The sequence below is a fragment of the Cetorhinus maximus genome, chromosome 14 (genome assembly GCF_964194155.1).
Source record: "Cetorhinus maximus chromosome 14, sCetMax3.hap1.1, whole genome shotgun sequence".
In the NCBI taxonomy this organism is placed as follows: Eukaryota; Metazoa; Chordata; class Chondrichthyes; order Lamniformes; family Cetorhinidae; genus Cetorhinus; species Cetorhinus maximus.
This window is the reverse complement of record NC_135892.1, coordinates 78,713,471-78,727,681: the sequence shown is the minus strand read 5'-3', so window position 1 is coordinate 78,727,681 and position 14,211 is coordinate 78,713,471. Positions and strand designations below refer to the sequence as shown.

Below are 14,211 nucleotides of genomic sequence, written 5' to 3'. Positions count from 1 at the left end.
GAGGGAGTTCAAGATCTAAAGTTGTTGAATTCAATATTCAGTCCGGAAGGCTGTAAAGTGCCTAGTCGGAAGATGAGGTACTGTTCCTCCAGTTTGTGTTGAGCTTCACTGGAACAATGCAGCAAGCCAAGGACAGACATGTGGGCAAGAGAGCAGGGTGGAGTGTTAAAATGGCAAGCGACAGGGAGGTTTGGGTCATTCTTGCGGACAGACCGCAGGTGTTCCGCAAAGCGGTCGCCCAGTTTGCGTTTGGTCTCTCCAATGTAGAGGAGACCGCATTGGGAGCGACGAATGCAGTAGACTTAAGTTAGGGGAAATGCAAGTGAAATGCTGCTTCACTTGAAAGGAGTGTTTGGGCCCTTGGACGGTGAGGAGAGAGGAAGTGAAGGGGCAGGTGTTGCATCTTTTGCGTATGCATGGGGAGGTGCCGTAGGTGGGGGGTTGAGGTGTAGGGGGTGATGGAAGAGTGGACCAGGGTGTCCCGGAGGGAACGATCCCTACGGAATGCCGCCGGGGGTGGTGAAGGGAAGATGTGTTTGGTGGTGGCATCATGCTGGAGTTGGCGGAAATGGCGGAGGATGATCCTTTGAATGCGGAGGCTGGTGGGGTGATAAGTGAGGACAAGGGGGACCCTATCATGTTTCTGGGAGGGAGGAGAAGGCGTGAGGGCGGATGCGCGGGAGATGGGCCGGACACGGTTGAGGGCCCTGTCAACCACCGTGGGTGGAAAACCTCGGTTAAGGAAGAAGGAGGACATGTCAGAGGAACTGTTTTTGAAGGTAGCGTCATCAGAACAGATGCAACGAGGCGAAGGAACTGAGCGAATGGGATGGAGTCCTTACAGGAAGCGGAGTGTGAGGAGCTGTAGTCGAGGTAGCTGTGGGATTCAGTAGGCTTGTAATGGATATTGGTGGACAGTCTATCACTAGAAATTGAGACAGAGAGGTCAAGGAAGGGAAGGGAAGTGTCAGAGCTGGACCATGTGAAAATGATGGAGGGGTGGAGATTGGAAGCAAAATTAATAAATTTTTCCAGGTCCCGACGAGAGCATGAAGCAGCACCGAAGTAATCATCGATGTACCGGAGAAAGAGTTGTGGGAAGGGGCCGGAGTAGGACTGGAACAAGGAATGTTCCACATACCCCATAAAGAAAAATCACCATATTGGACATATTTTCTTCTTTTTATCTCTGGGTATAGAGGAAGTTTACATGCAAGGACTCTTGAGGGACCAAATAAAATCATCTAAGGAAATTGAAGAAAATAGTATCAATAAATTACAGATTGCCTCTGCATTAATTTTACAAATACTTTACAAGATCCTAAAAAGCCAGTGGGGGAAAGTGATTGTGAAACATTATGTAGTTGAGTCTTGACCCCACCTACAGTATGGTCACTGCATTGATTTATTTTTTAAACTAATATTCTAAGACAATAGAAATAAATGAAGGGAAACTGGGTTGATTGAAGGACCTTTTCTAGAGAAACCAAACTTTGTTCATATTTGAAAGGAGTCTGAAAAGTAGAAAGTCAGTATTTAAATTGGACTTATTTGTGGTATGGTATGGTTTATGAAGCTGAGGAAAAAGTGCAAGCTAAATGTAACTGAGTGATAGCATCATATTTTACACTAACAAAACTAAGAAGTAAATGATCACAGTGCTGTTAATGCTGGACAAGTCAGATCCCAGAATGAAACCTGGCTTGATAGATTTAACTTTTTTTTTCAAATTTATAGGAGTCTGCTGATGACCTTTAATACAAAGAATAAAATATTTATTTAACCAAGGAAAGTGAACTATATTACACCAGACAAAAAGGTTAGAAAGTTGTCAATACAAACACAAGAAGACAATTCAAATTCCTACTTTTCCTTTACTTCGGTGATGTCTTTAGAGACACATACAAACCAGTGAAGAGTTACCACTAGCTTGACACAAAGGTTTCTCACTTGGGACTGGCACAGTTGCAAACTGTTTTCTTCTGGTGAATTCCTGAGCATTCACTTCATGCTTCTCACCCAACTCATATCTCTCCCCGAGCCGCCCAAAAACAGCACTCTAAACTCACTGTTTCTTTAACTGCAGAGCAAACAAGTTAGTCCCCTAAACTCAATCTTCCAGCAGCACCTCTGCTAAACTCTTCACTTCACTGAGTCTTATAACTGATTATTCAGTTAACTACTGTCCCAATGGCCTTGTAGTTTTTGTCATCTGAGAGAACTTAAAACCCCTGTCTTCTCTCCCTGATGCACACTGGCCACGCCCCAATAAATAACAGGTACAACCAAAGCAGATTCCATGCATTTCTTAACAAGCCATCCAGACTTTTGTGACACAGCCAACCAACCTCACTGACACTCTGCTTTTCTCAAGAGGGTTTCCAATCACCACGTTTGAAGACCTCACCTTGGAATTCTTTTCAAAAATTGCTCCCACTCAGGCGGTTTCAACAATGACGCATTTCGCAGGGTTTTAATCTCGCCTTCCAAGATTCTGTTTCCCTGGAATTGCACTCAAGTGTCACCTTCCAAGGACAATTTCAGATCTTCGGCCATTCCAAGCAGAGCACCACTACTTCAAAGGGACACCTCCTTCCCAACGGTCCACAGCACAGAGTCACCAATCTTCTTGGGTCTTCAGGGCTTCTCTCAAGCCCACTTCACTTCAAGTCTGCTCACTGCAACTCTTTCTTTAACTGTGAGTGCCTATTTCTCTACTCCTTTCTTTTAGCTTAACTTAATGGGACCTAGTCCTGATCCCTGTCTTTGTCCCTTACTTGGAGCTTAGTTCTGGGACCTCTCCCTGTTCCGCTCCCTGGTTCGGGACCTTCTCCCTACCCTCCTCCTATGTCCTACACACTGGGACACCTACTTGGTAATGGCGTTCCAGTTCAGGACGTCTGACCTGCTTTTCATGCCTTTTGCCCTCCCTTGCTTCTGCACAGGTGCACAGCACCAGTTCCCAGCCTAAATAAAGTGAAGTAAATGAACTGCACGTGTGTGGCCACTCCCCAGTTGGCACGTGCACAAAAGTCCAGAGGCCTTCTGACCTCAGACTTCAGATTAATGCTAATTATTTGAGTTTCATCACAAGTGAATGTTAATAGTGTTGATACAGGCAGAAAAGAAACAGGTTGATGATGATTGCAGCAGGAAGAAGGTACAGGGCTGGCCCATTATGCAAACAGGGTAGAAATTGATATATTCTTGTAATGGGAACAAACTAGAGCTCTGATGAAAGGTCCTCGACCTGAGATGTTAGCTCTGCTTTACTCTCTCCAGTGATGCTGCCTGACCCTGAGTATTTTCAGTATTTTCTGTTTTTATGTTGAGAGCTGATAGGCTTTGTCTCACTTTCAGTTCCGGGGGTCCATGTAACTCAATTTAAAGGGAACCAATTTACCAAAATCCAGTCAAGGTTCATCTGCTGTGAATTAAACAAGAATGTAATTTGTATCAAAATAAAGTGTAAGTTACTTGATTTGGTTCTGAAAATAATATGGTTACAGACAATAACAGATTATTCTACTTAAATGGTACCAATAATTTGTTTGTCTAGTAATTAAAGTTAAAAGTGGTATATGTCAGAAGTGTCTAATAACCTCACTTAGATGCAGTAAAATAAGTATTACTGTATAGCAAAAATGCATGTATGCATACTAACTGCTGCATTAAGGCTATGTGTAATTTCTCATTAAGTTTTACTTATGCAAGCCTGACTTTTTTTAAACAAGTGACTTCAGTTTTCATTTTCCAAATATTTTTCATATAGAGAATAGAAGAATTTTGACTAATTTTGTTCATTATCATCAAGTCATTGCATCGTGGATTAAAGTGGGATAAATTTACTTGGTATCGTACACTATTGTGGTCAGATTTGGAATCATACCTAGCACAAAAGAAGCTGGTTGTGGTTGTTGGAGATCAATCGTCTCAGTCCCACATCATCACTGCAGGAGTTCCTCAGGGCATCACCCCATGGCTAATCATCATGATCTTCTCTCCATCATAAGGTTAGAAGTGGGGATGTTCGCTGACGACTGCACGATGCTCACCATTCGTGACTCCTCAGACACTGAAGCAGTCCCTGTCAATGTGCATCAAGACCTGGACAACATTCAGGCTTGGGCTGATAAGTGGCAAGTAAAATTCACACCACACAAGTGTCAGCCAATGACTGTCTCCAACAAGAGAGAATCCAACCATCTCCCTTGACATTCAATGGCATTGCCATCACTGAATATCCCCCACTATCAACACCCTGCGGGGTTACCATTGACTAGAAACTGAACTGGACTAGCCATATAAATATTGTGGCTACAATACCAGGTCAGAGGCTAGGAAATCTGCAATGAATAACTCATCCCCTGACTCCCTAAAGCCTGTCCACTATCTACAAGGCACAAGTCAGGAGTGTAATGGAATACTGTCCACACTCAAGAAGCTCGACACTATCCATGACAAAGCAGCCTGCTTGATTGGCACCCCGTCCACCACCTTAAACATTCACTCCCTCCACCATCTGCAAGATGCACTGCAGCAACTTCTAATACCTAGAAGGACAAGAGTGACAGACAAGTATGGGAACACCACCATCTGCAAGTTTCTCTCCCAAGTTGCACACCATCCTGGCTTGTAAACATATCACTATTCCTTCTCTGTCTTCGGGTCAAAATCCTGGAAGTTACTTCCTAACAGCCCTACACCACGTGGACTTCAGTGGTTCAAGTAGGTGGCCCACTATTACCACCACAAGGGCAGTTGGGGATGGGCAACAAATGTCGGAGTAGCCAGTGATGCCCACATCCAAAAAAAATTTAAAGGGCTTATATCACCTTGTTTATTGTTGGCACTAAAATAAAAGGATAAGTTTCTTTGCAATGAGACGTGTAATGTTTATCTCCTAGTTCTTATCCTGTCAGTATTGAGGAAACTGCAATTGGCCACAACAGCTTTAGGTTAAGACTTCCTTCTGATGTGTTTAGTGAACTCTGCTGGAAGTGCAGGTGGCATCATCGAATAAGGACAGGATTTGGCACTATGATTTTCCGTAGTCAAATCGTCTACCAACACAATCGGCTGTGAGAGAGAATAATGGGCAGTTGGACCCAGCTGGTACCCAGTGAAACTATCTTCATCGATGGGCCAAGCTTTTTGGAAGAGCAGGAAGCAGAAAGTTGATAAGAAGAGGGAAAATAGTATTTGTATGTGAAAGATTACTCTGGTTTGGTACATGTTTGAAACCAAATTGACTTGGCTGTGGTCTTATTGATTGTTTCTTAACTAAATCTGGCTCTGTTTCATTATGTTAAGGTACCATAGGAATTTATAGTGTGATGTTAATAGGTTTATATTTGATTCTCTGCACCAGATTAGCTCGCTTTCTGAGGCCTCTGTTGGTAAATAATAATGCACTTATTCTTGAATATATTATGTAATATTATAGGAGATGAATGAAACTCAGTCATTCAGTGACCATCCTGAATTTGGTGCAACCCCCACACTATTTGGGTCATACTTTTCTTGATCCAGGATATTGCTGAGATGCCAAATATGATTATTCTGTACTTTCCCATCTCTGTCAGTTATAAGGATGAAACTTCTCCTCATCATGTTCTTCATTTTAATTCCTTTACTCTTTCCTAAAATTTATTAGAGTAGAAAACCCCACACACTCGTTCTTTCTTTTGCCATTTCTGATAGCGATACCGTTTTCCCTGTCTCAGGTGTTTGGGAATGACATATTTACCTTTAACAGCACATATGAGTAGTTAATTAGCATCAAAATCTAACTGTTACTTCAAAAAAAAAACATTAATATCAGCAATCTATCTGTGTCTCAATTTTTCTTTGGTGTGTAAATTTGATTTGGATGGGAGCATAGAATGGCCGGTATCACGTTGGTCACCTGTTGCATGCATCATCCTATTTCCATCCTACTGCAGTGCTGTGCTGCCTCCTTGCATTCACTCTTTCCATTTCTCTCTCCCCTACCCTCTGGCCCTCAAGGAGATTTAATTTACTGTTGTATTTTATTTTCTATTGGTCTGCCAGAATATGGAATTGAATGGTCATTCGTACTTAATGTTATCCGCTATGTTGTCATTGATAATATTTCCTGTACTTGGAGATATAACTATATTCTGACTGTAGTGAACCAGCAGGCAGGACCTCATTGTATAATCTGATTGTAGTGAACCAGCAGGCCGGATCTCATTGTATAAGTAGTTCCAAACAACAGCCACACAGATTGTAAAGCTGGTTGTCAGTTTGCCAGATATTAATTTGACAAGTGAAGCATTGGCTGTTTCTGGTGTTATGGGAACTTAAGTCATATCAAGAGAAATTTAAGCAGCCTTGCTGTGAACAGATCACTATATAATGTTACCAGTAATGTAACAGTTGTGCAGTAGAAAGTATTAATAGGTCAAAATTCTAAGTTTGTACTTAATTAATGTAATAGTATAATCGCAATAGGTAGAGAGAGAACTTGCTACGCTGAATCTTTACCTTTGTAGATCTTGTTCCATATCATTGTACATATCTCTCCCCACAAATTCTACATGCTGGAATCCTTCCAAATGTTAAGTTTCATTTATTAAAATAAGTTAGATAAATCTTTTATGCAAAAGAGGGATGGTGTTAAAAAGATGTTTCATGGGTTGATTAAGACAAATTTTTTGTGCAATGTAAGATTATTATTTAAATGTACAAAAGCAAATTTAAGTCAATATGCCTGGAATTTTATCTGGGCTCAAAGTAAAAAAAAAACCACCCAGTCCAGATGGGCTACTTGGGAAAATAAGAGTGGCGATTGTGAAGTTCTGGCCACACTCTTCCAATCTCCCTTAAAAATTGAAGTGGTGACAGGGGAATTGCAAATGTTATGCACCTGTTGCAAAAAAAGGGGAGTAGACTAAACCCAGCAACAACAGGCCAGTCAGCCTGCCAGCTATGATGGGGAAAATTCACAACATTGTCACTTGAAGAATAAGGATTAATAAATGACGGCATAGTTTTGTTAAAGGCAAATGTGTTCAACTAACTTCAGTTCTTTGAATTAATCCATTTTTCTTAATATGATTTAAGTTCCCATAACACCAGAAACAGCCAATGCTTCACTTGTCCAATTAATATCTGGCAAACTGACACCAGCTTTACAATCTGTGCGGCTGTTGTTTGGAACTACTTATACAATGAGGATTGATGAAGGTTATGCAGTTGACATTGTATATAATCACTTTTAAAAGGTGTTTGATAAAATACCACATAATAGACTTGTTAGTAAAATTGAAGCCCATGGAATTAAAGTGACAGTAGTAGTGTGGCCACAAAATTGACTAAGGGACGGACAGCAAAGATTAGTGATGAATGGCTGTTTTGCAGACGGAGGGAAGTATACTCTAGATTCCCCCAGTGGTCAGAATTAGGACTAGATTGCCAGTGGATAGTTTATGATGGTTGGAATCACTGCTTTTGATCAAGGGTACTGGATGTAAACAGCCAAACAATTAGACTTGTGTGATGAACAGAGGAGCACATTGGAACAAAGATGTGCAAATTCTAGGTTTTATTCCATTCACATCTCTGGCATGATAAAGTGAAGAAACACTTGGACAATTGGGTCTGCGAGAATAGAGGAAAATCAAAGAGAAGGTGGTTGTTGGCCTCAGTCACGTACTCCCAAGCAGCTGGATGAAGAGCAGCTGAGGCAGTGGTCAGGGTCCCTGCCTTTTTGGCAGTCTGTCTCCAGTCATGATTGTCAAAGCTATATGCCCTTAAAGAGAACAAAAATTAAGGGTAGAAACGCTAAAGGGTAATAAATCTCAGCAAAGTGGTCTTTGATTTTTTTTTTTAAATTCTATCCTTTTCTTAGGCTCTGACAAGTGGACAACGACAGAGAGGAAACTATTCAACAAAGCTCTGAGTGTACATAATAAGGACTTCTTCCTGGTTCAGAAAATGGTAAGAGATTTGCTTTAGGGACTGTCCCATGCTATATTAAAGAATGATAAGGATATATTGAAGTCTTATTCTTAAATTTCAATTGCAAACATACAGTATAGCCCAGATCTTACTGGAGTGGGACGTGTTATACATGTCATTAGTTAAACTTTCTCTTGCACTCTCCAGCTCGTTTATTTTCCGTAGGTGGCCTGCAGTGTGAGCTGATGATGGTACAGCAGGAACAGTGGGGCATCTGGTGGTTTGGTGAACAGTAGGGCCAACGGTGCATCACCTGAACCAGTGAGATTTAAGAATTGAGAAAGAAACAGGAATGGCTAAGAAGGAATTTGAGTAAAATCAAGTACAGAAAGAAAAAGAAGGAAAGAAAGATTTGATTAAGTGAAAGAAAAGTAAGAAAAAAAAGACATTTTTAAAACCTACAATAGCAACTGACTGTATACAGTTTAGGAAAGATATATTGGCCTTGAAGAATGTGTAGTATAGATTTACCAGATACCTGAACTCCTAAGGTTACATTATGAAGAGAAATTACGCAAACTCTGGTTGTATTGCCTGGAATTTAGAAGGTTAAGGAATGATTTGGTTTTCAAGATATAAAAGGGAAATGGATAGATGGATAAATAGAGAGAAACTATTTCCCCTGGTTAGGGAATGTAGCCTAGCCTTTCAGGATTGAAGTTAGGAAACACTTCTACACACGAAGGTTGCTGTGTAGAAGTTTGGAACACTCTTCCACAAATGACAGTTGATGGTAGGTCAGTTGTTAATTTAAATCTCGAGATTGTTTTGAAATTTTCTATGATTAAGAAATATCACCTTATGAAAAAGGTCTTGTGCTGTTAGGTTTCAGCCCTAACATCCTGCAGCAAATTTAATGGGAAATTAATGTGCAAATCCAATGAATTATTTAAAATTATGCTGTTTTTGTAAAGCAAATGGCAGAATGGTGTAAATCTACATGCAAGCTTTGGAGACCTGGACCTTTTAACCCCTTAAACTTGCTAGCCGATTGGCCGTTATTTTTCCAGCAATATTCGGTCTCTTGTCTTCCACGTGTTTATAAATTGGACTTGCTGCCAACCATCATGAGAGTTCAACATATTAATACTTTTACAGCACAAGAACAGAAATAAGAATTCACTTTACTGTGCAACATTTTAGTTTAGCTTATTTTGCAGATCTATCATCTGCAGTTCTTAGTTCTGCACATAATGTAAATTCTCAGTGCACTGTATCCATGACACAAGTTTGTCAACCTGTGTGCAGGGATGTGTGGCTTGTGGTCGATCTTAGTATTATGTTTGGCACTGCTCATTGTTTTGTTTTCTGTAGTGGATAGGTCGGAACTTGGGTATTGAGAGTTAGCCCTTTTTAAAATCAATTTCTTGATAACTTTCCTCAATTTTGTTAGTAGCTCAGCATGTTCTGGCTAAATACATAGAATTATGTGGGCCATGTGAATGTTACGGTTCTCCTGTTCTTTGCAATAGTACTAGAAATGGAGACTGCATCTTGAGGAAATTCCTGACTGGTTGTCTTTGATCATGTGTTTTTTTTTCAAATTGAGCTATCTTCTAGAACACACATTGGAGATTCCACACCGCTGATGGGAGGGGGAGGAGTTTTGTCTGACTCCATTTCAAGGAAGGTTCAATCAGTAGCTGACAACTGTGAACTGATTTAACTTCTACAATGAACAAATTGCATACTAGACTCTGACCGCCCCCCCTTACAGCAGATAAGATTACCTAATCTTACAGTTTTAGAGCATTGAAATGCTCTATTGGTTGATAGTGTTTTAGTAATTGTTACCCTATATCTTATGTCAATGGATTATACCAAGTGCACAGTGCTTCCATTTTGTTGTATAATTGCACTATTTTTATATGTTCTATATTGGTGACCATTAGCACCACATAGTGTTGCCTCATCCTCATAGTTCTACTTAAATGACAACCAAATGGGAACTATCTTCCCAACAGCAACCAGCTGGAGGCAAAAATTTAAACATGTGTGCTCACTCTCAGCAGATTTAAGTCCCAGAATTGTGTACATATGTGATCTGGAACAGGGCCCTTGGTTGATTTTTTTCCCCTTCGCTTTACTTGTGGTGCTCTTATTTCAGCCCCGACTCATGTGACATCTCTCTCTCTCTTTCTCTCTCCTGCCTGTCTGTCTGTTTCTCTCCCCCTCGTGCTCTCCCAGTGATTCAATAACGGAAGGCTCTGGCCAATTTTCAGTCTGAGGCTGGGCCTCTTCCTCAGTCTGCAGGGGCTGAGCCCCAATCCTGGGCTGGGAGTGGGAGGGGTGTGAGCTGCCATGGAGCAGGGTGTCCTGCTCCCTTTCTCCCCTGCCCCAGGTTACTCATTGTTAAGTTTATAGTGTGGAACTTCTAATTTCTGCACTGCCCAACAAGTTCCTCTATCCTGGAAAGGATTGTATCTCTGTTGTCAGATCCATCTGGGAAATGAAGTTCTGAGTTGAGAGCTGAGCATTTAGTACACTGACTCTCCTATTGAAAAGTAAATAACATAATGGAGAGTAACTTTTCCTGTCGTCCTCTATTCTCCATTTCCCCTACAGCATACATCATTCTGGCCAGCCTAATCATGGTTGATTTTTTCCTATTTAAAGCTCTAGAGTAGGCCACCCACTGTGGCTGTCCGGGTTACTTTCACTTCATCCAATCGACAGCTGACAGCTCCCATCCTTGCCTTGCGCTTCTGCTCCTAGGTCTGGGGCCTCGCTCTTTCCCCACAGCCTGGGCCTCAGGTGATCGTGGTTGAGGGTCAGGCATTAGAACATGGTGGTGTCTGGCCAAGTGCAGCAATCAGTGTGATTGTGGCGGGGGGGGTGGGTGCTGGATGAAAAAGTACAACTGGCTGATCTGGCCCCCTGGCCAGGGATTCCCCTACCCCTAACTGAGTGACTGCAAGCATCTTCCAGTAGTCTGCTCGCTGACTGCTTTTTGTTCACCCCCCCACTCCCTTCTCACCTGAAATCCATGCTGAGTATAGTTGCACTGGGGTTGACCTCGCCTGTGTGACATTCTTCAGATGTTAACTGGATAATGGATTGTGGCCAGCGTATTTTTGTCCCCACCAATATCCCTTGTAGCAGTATTGACTTGGTGGTCGTCAAGAGCAGTCAAATCTGGCTGATTTTTTTTTTCTCTTTCCTCAACAGCTGTAGTGCTTCTACGAATGCCCTGACTGAGATCAGTAATTCAAGGTTTTGAACCTGTAAACTAGAGTTCTGTATTGAATATCACATTTAACAAATGAGCTGCCAGAAAAGCTGATGGATTTATTGGCTGTGTTTCATTTTCAGATTATCATCACTATAACATACTGTAACTTTCTGACTGCTTTATAAAAGGAGAGCTTCTCTAAGGGATGGTGATGTTAAACTTGAACTTTGAGCACAGAACTAGGTAATGCAGCTACAATGTTAATAAGCCTCAGATGAAATTTCAGATGCAAAATTCCAGATGGTTATGTGCCTGGGCATGCACAGATGGATGCACCTGATTATGTGGATCAGACCCCTAGTAAAAGTAGTTGACTCTGTCAGCTGACTGCTTCAAAAGGAGCCAGATAAACATCTAGTTGGAAATGGGAGAGAGTTGTTGGAATATGAGCAGACAAAGATGGTCGATAGTTTGTTTGCTGGGATCTCAAATGTTAGCTGTGAAAAACATCTGTCCATTTTGAATAACAAAGCTGTAAGTATAGGTAGATAATGAGAAATTTATCAGCTATCCTTTGGGATGTTTAAGAATTTTCCTTAAGGTGTTGAAGTAAGTGGGGCAGAGCCAATAATATAATCGTTACAACACAGGAGACCATTTGGCCTGTTGTATCTCTGCCAGGTCTCTGCAAGTCCAACACAGACAGCTCCATTCACTGCCCTTTTCCTGTAGCCCTGCAATTTTGTTTTCTTTTCAGGTGCTTACCAAGTTCCCTTTTGAAAGCCATGATTGAATCTGCCTCTACCACACCCTCAGGAAGTGGCTTCCAGATGCCAAACACTGTGATTAATTAAATTGTATATGATCAATGAAGAAATGTGCTGTAAAGTATTTAGTTCTGAGCTTTAATATGGTTTAATTTGACATCATTCTAATGTAATTATGCACCAGCCTGCACTTCATTAGTTAAGTCTGATAATTAAAGTTTTGTATATCCAGCACTTTCAAACATTAGTGTTTCCACATGCTATTTGTAGCTTTCACTCATCTTTCTTTACTGATTTCAATGAAAGTTTTATGCCTGCTGTTTAAATTATTTACATTGTCTCTGATGCTCTGGGTATAAGAATTATTTTAATTTTTAGTTCTTTGGTGGGGGTACATTTTGTTGTCCCAAAAATATAATTGACACCCTTTCACTTCACTGCAAAATGAGATATTGCTGCAGCTTGCAATGCAATTTCTTGTTACAGATATTTTAAGATGAAATGCACAAAAGTAAAATTGGACCCATGGAAGCTTCAGATTTTGTTTGAAATGAATGTAAAGAGTGTTATCTTAATCCTTGTTAGATTTTCGAACAGAAGTAATAGGCAATTTTGTGTCAAAATGTATCTCTAGTAGAATGGAAGTTGTTAATATTTAATATAAATAAAATAATCAAACTTATAAATCGTAGCATACTTACTCTCTCACTCTTTTTCATCCCTATTTGTGAGTTGGACCCAGACATGTTGATTCAGATCAAGTAACCTAAGACTTACTCTTCCCATATGATTTTACAGCCATTTCTTATAATATTCGGGCAATCCATTTAGTTTTTTTAAACATAAAACAAATAATTTCAACCTGAAAAATACAAATTATACCACAAACATTAGTCTGTTGTTGCAGCTTATGTCAGTACAGTTTTTTTCCCCACCCCTTTATGTTACCATTGCCTAGCAAGGACTCGCAAGCAACCTACTGTCAAGGTACTGCTTAAGCCACTGTAGCTGGTTAACAGGAGGTATGAAATCATCTCCAGGTAACATGGCTGCTGGCCTTCTTTATAAGAAAGTACTATTCTACCTAGCTGACAGCCAAGAAGAAAACTTCCAGTATGGGAATAAACGTGCATTTGCATGCTACCTGGCACAGCACATTGGTGTAGCAGAGATCAGTGCTGAGCTCTCCTAAAGTCTCAGCTGATAAAGACAGAATGCCTCCATATCAAACGAACCAGGAGGTTCCAAGTTTGATCCCTTGTCAGTACTGAGTTAACTGACCTGGATAGTATCAGGTTCCTAAATTGTCCTTGGCTGAAGAGATTAATTTTGATCATATTTTCTACAATTTTAGTGATCAAGATTCCATCCTGTTCTGGAACAAACTTAAATCTGATGTAAATAAAGCTGAGGCAGCACACAGATTGATCCATCGTTGTTTGTGCTTATTTGTTGGTTATGTAATGGTGTGCAGACAATCCTGCATCAACCTTGTTAGAATACCAATACTCTGCCTCACTTTAGTCACTTGCAACATAGCAAACACTTTCAGCAACATCAGTCCATTGAGATGTGCGCAATAAATGGGCCAGTTGAGACTTTGAAAGACTGAATTCAATTTAAAAATAAACTCTGAACAATTTGGATCCGATTAAACTTCCTGCTAAGTACAGAATTTAAGCAAAAAGGGCCGTGTTTGCCAACTAAGGACAAATTGAATAGGCAATGTAAGATGAATCCTTTAACTTAAAGACTGGTAACTAAGTGGAACAGATTACTTGCATGGGTGGTGAAACAAGAAACCTTGATAGATTTCAAGCAGGAAATAGACACGGTTCTTGTCAACAAATGGGACTCTCAACTATTATAAACGCACCAAGGAAAATGAAGGGGAGAAGGGTTGGGGGGGGGTGTGGGGGTGGGGCGGCGGGTGTGGGCAGGTGAGATAGTCATAGGTCTTCTGCTTGAATCTGTTAGCACATTTATATTTTACTAAATGTGGAATTTCAACAGGTCTTTCAGCAAAGGTGTCAACTGCGCCAAGCATTTTACTGTATTTGAAATAAATATCAGCACCTTTCCTGGGTGCTCATAAAATCAATGAGATTTGCTCTGTGCCACATTTAAGGGAGCTCCATCCCTCTTGCCTCCAGTTGCCTTCTTCGATTATCCTGGGTCTCATTCAAGGAGGTGCAAATGTGAAAATGAATATTTCCTTACGGTTACATTCTACCACATAGGTTTGTAAAAGATACATATTAGCTTGCTCCAAAGGCACTTATAGTA

General features: G+C 40.7%; 1 protein-coding gene across 6 annotated transcripts in view; it reads left to right on the top strand.

Moving 5' to 3' along the window:
* LOC144689757 (transcriptional-regulating factor 1-like) overlaps window positions 1-14,211 on the top strand; it is a 131,471-nt gene that overhangs the window by 100,221 nt on the left and 17,039 nt on the right. For all 6 annotated transcript variants that reach the window (XM_078557136.1, XM_078557135.1, XM_078557138.1 and 3 more), the window contains one exon: window positions 7,877-7,965. In XM_078557136.1, coding sequence (XP_078413262.1) covers window positions 7,877-7,965 — 89 coding nt within the window. The remainder of the gene's footprint in view (window positions 1-7,876; window positions 7,966-14,211) is intronic.